The 3007-nt window shown below is 55.5% G+C and overlaps 1 protein-coding gene across 1 annotated transcript; it reads right to left on the reverse strand.

Annotated features, from left to right (window-relative positions):
* Nucleotides 1–379: 379 nt before the first annotated feature.
* Nucleotides 380–2203, reverse strand: LOC136503559 (extradiol ring-cleavage dioxygenase-like; the record flags this gene model as incomplete). Its single annotated transcript, XM_066498598.1, has 3 exons — nt 380–724; nt 824–1194; nt 1964–2203. Coding segments are annotated over 3 exons (804 nt in total), but the record flags the coding sequence as incomplete, so codon positions are not given.
* Nucleotides 2204–3007: the final 804 nt, after the last annotated feature.

Genomic DNA, 3007 nt, shown 5'->3' on the forward strand with positions numbered 1-3007 from the left:
GAATGGAGGATCTTCGGTTTCAGCAGTAGGATTGTTGGTGTGTAGAGTTTACCTGTAGCGCGGAGATTGTCGCTCCGCCGGAGAATGCTGCTGCAGGTCACTCCGGTGGAGAGAGAGGGTCGGTGGAAGGCCTACTGGTCGTCGCTCCTGGCACGAGCCGCCGCTGGAAAGGGACAGAAGCGATCAGAACAGAAACCGCGCGACGGACGATGAGAGCGGTGGAGAGGGATGAAGGCGTACGGCGGCGCTCGTATTTCCGAAAAGACACACGATGCAGAGACAGACAATGGTGATGGAATGGGACTAGTGTTTACTTAACAACAGAATGCTTCTCGAAACATGCTGCTGTGCTGAGCAAAGCACCAACAAACAGATATCTACTGCGAACGGCACACCGGGGCTTATTAGGAACACAGTTATACATGCGTGCGTGTGTATATTCTGTCACGCCCGTCGACGGATGCCCACGAATTCAACAGCTGCCGGGCGGGGCGGTGGTGTTCCACCGACAGCAGAGCACGAGCGCGTCGATCAGCTGTTGGCGGTGAACCTGTAGGACGCGTAGGAGATGGTGGCGTTGGTCCAGCACTGGTGGATCTGCTCCGCCTTCGCGCCGTCCCCGGCTGCGCCGAGCGCGACGTGCAGCGGGTACAAGTGGTCTGGCGACGGGTGCGCCACCCTCCCGTGCGGCGCCTTCTCCTCGTACTGGTTCACGTCCTCGTACCTGATGGATAGCCAAGGCCGGCGGCGACCGAACACGGATCATCATCATCACCAGCAGCAGCAGCGACAGGGCAGTTTTCATTCAGGTTGGTTGGTTTACCTTCCGGTGAGGAACGAGTCCCTGAGCCAGGCGTCGAACTCGGCGGCCCACTGCGGCCCGGGCGCGTCGAACGGCCCCATCTTGCGCAGGTTGTGCGTGGCGCTGCCGGAGCCGAGGATGAGGACGCCCTCCTCCCGCAGGGGCGCCAGCGCCGTGCCGAGGTTGTAGTGGTACGTGCCGTCGCGGCCGGTCTGCACCGACAGCTGGCACACGGGGATGCCGGCGTCCGGGTACATGAGCATCAGCGGCACCCAGGCGCCGTGGTCCAGCCCGCGGCTGTGGTCCTCCTCCACGGGGCCGAACCCGGCTTGCTCCAGGAGCTCCTTGGTCCGCAGGGCTATGTCCGGGGTGCCCGGAGCGGGGTACTTGAGCTGAATGATGGGACAAAGTGTTCATTCATTCAGGATCGACGGGGAAACTTCAGATTCAGACTTTTTTTTTATGGAAACTTCAGACGTCAGTCAGAGCAATTCTTAGACTGTGTGGTTGCCAAACAACTTTGGACTGTCATGGCTCACTGATTTTTTTTTTTTTTATCTATTGGTCTATTATGGATTAGTAATAATAACTTCTTAGTTTGTAATATGGTCAGTGCTGCTGTCCTGTGGGGGCTTTGGAAACTGAGAAATAAGATTTGTTTTCAGGGTTTAGCTTGGAAAGACATGAGGTCGGTTCTTAGGAACATAGCAGCATTGATTCAAGGCTGGGCTCTGCTCTGCCCACACATGAAGAAAACAGAGTTCTCTATGAGGCTGGAGGAGCTAAAATGCTTGGCTACAAGACCAACAAGATTGAGTGGCTAGACCAAGTTGGAGATGAATGGGACAAGCTGTTGTTCCAAGAAGCAGTTAATTGGAACACCAAAGACATCCCTGAGGAGCCGACATACAGAATCTCTGATAAACTGAAGACTGACGTGCTGTCAAACAAGAAGACATGGTTCAACCTGATGATGGAGGGCGTGTCACCTGAGTTGAAAGTCTGAGCTCAGGCCCTGAAGATGGCGTTTATCCTGTTTGGTCTCTTAGCTGTTCTGTTTAGTTCTTTTGCTGAACTTTTGTTGGAATTAGCTGAATGATTACAATTTGTTTAATGGTAAGACAGGGGCTTTGCAGGGAGGTAGGTAGGCATGGAGCGGACCTGGTACATGGGCTTGGGAAAGCCATAGAAGTCGTGGATGGTGTCGTTGCTGCCGCGGATGATGTTGACCGCCAGCGTGGCCGTCTCCCAGTGCCCCGACACGACGAGGATGGCGCGCGGGGGCTGGTCGCCCGCGACCTTCGCCGGCACCCACGACTTGAAGAAGTGCCGCGCCGCGATCTTGTCGTCGACGGAGAGAGTGGGCGAGCCGTGCGATAGGAAGGTGTCCACGGGGAAGGTATGTAATGTGTAGGGGTGCAAATGCACCGCCCAAAAAATATAAAAATAGTAAATTTAATTAAAATTTCACAATGTATGCGGCCACTGTTAGACTTGTCTATACAACCCCCTCTAATTTGCTGTAGCGCACTGCAAGGCAAGTCTACCCCATGTAATTTGGGAACAGGACTCTCGGCGGTCGCCGCCTCTGCCCCTCCTCGGCTGTTGCGTCTGGCTCTGGCCTCGCTGCGATGTCGCGGCGCCGCTGCCGCTGCTGCTCCTCCTCGTCGTCCTCGCGCTCCCGCGTCTCTGGTTTGGGTCTGCCCTGGCTCTGGCACTCTGCCCCATTATTGTGTCGGATTTTGCGCGCGTGCGCCGCGTCTGGTTTGTCGACGACGCACAGTAGCAAACAGCAGCAACAGTACGAATCCTTCTGGCCTCCGCCGGCCGGAATCGGTTCGGTTTCCCGGCCCGCGTCGGGAGTCACTGGTGTGTAAGCAGTGACGCACGACGGCGTGTTTCTTTGGAGTCGCTAACAAGGAAAAGCGGATTTGATAAGATGGGCCTCTTGGTCTTGGATCGGGCCGGTCTTCCATTATGGGCTTGTTAGGCCATACACATGCACAGCCGAAAATTGTTGTGGTCTCGAGCAAGGCCACAGGCCCACAAGTTTGCTTGGGTCTAGGAAAAGAACTCTCACACTCACCAAGAGAGAGTCCCCTCAAAAGAGAGAGAGAGAGAGAGAGAGAAGAAGATGAATACAGAAGGAGGTGTTTGAATCCCGAGGCTAACGTTTAGTCCGTCTCACATCAGACGTTTGGCGGA

Source organism: Miscanthus floridulus, chromosome 14 (assembly GCF_019320115.1).
Source record: "Miscanthus floridulus cultivar M001 chromosome 14, ASM1932011v1, whole genome shotgun sequence".
In the NCBI taxonomy this organism is placed as follows: domain Eukaryota; kingdom Viridiplantae; phylum Streptophyta; class Magnoliopsida; order Poales; family Poaceae; genus Miscanthus; species Miscanthus floridulus.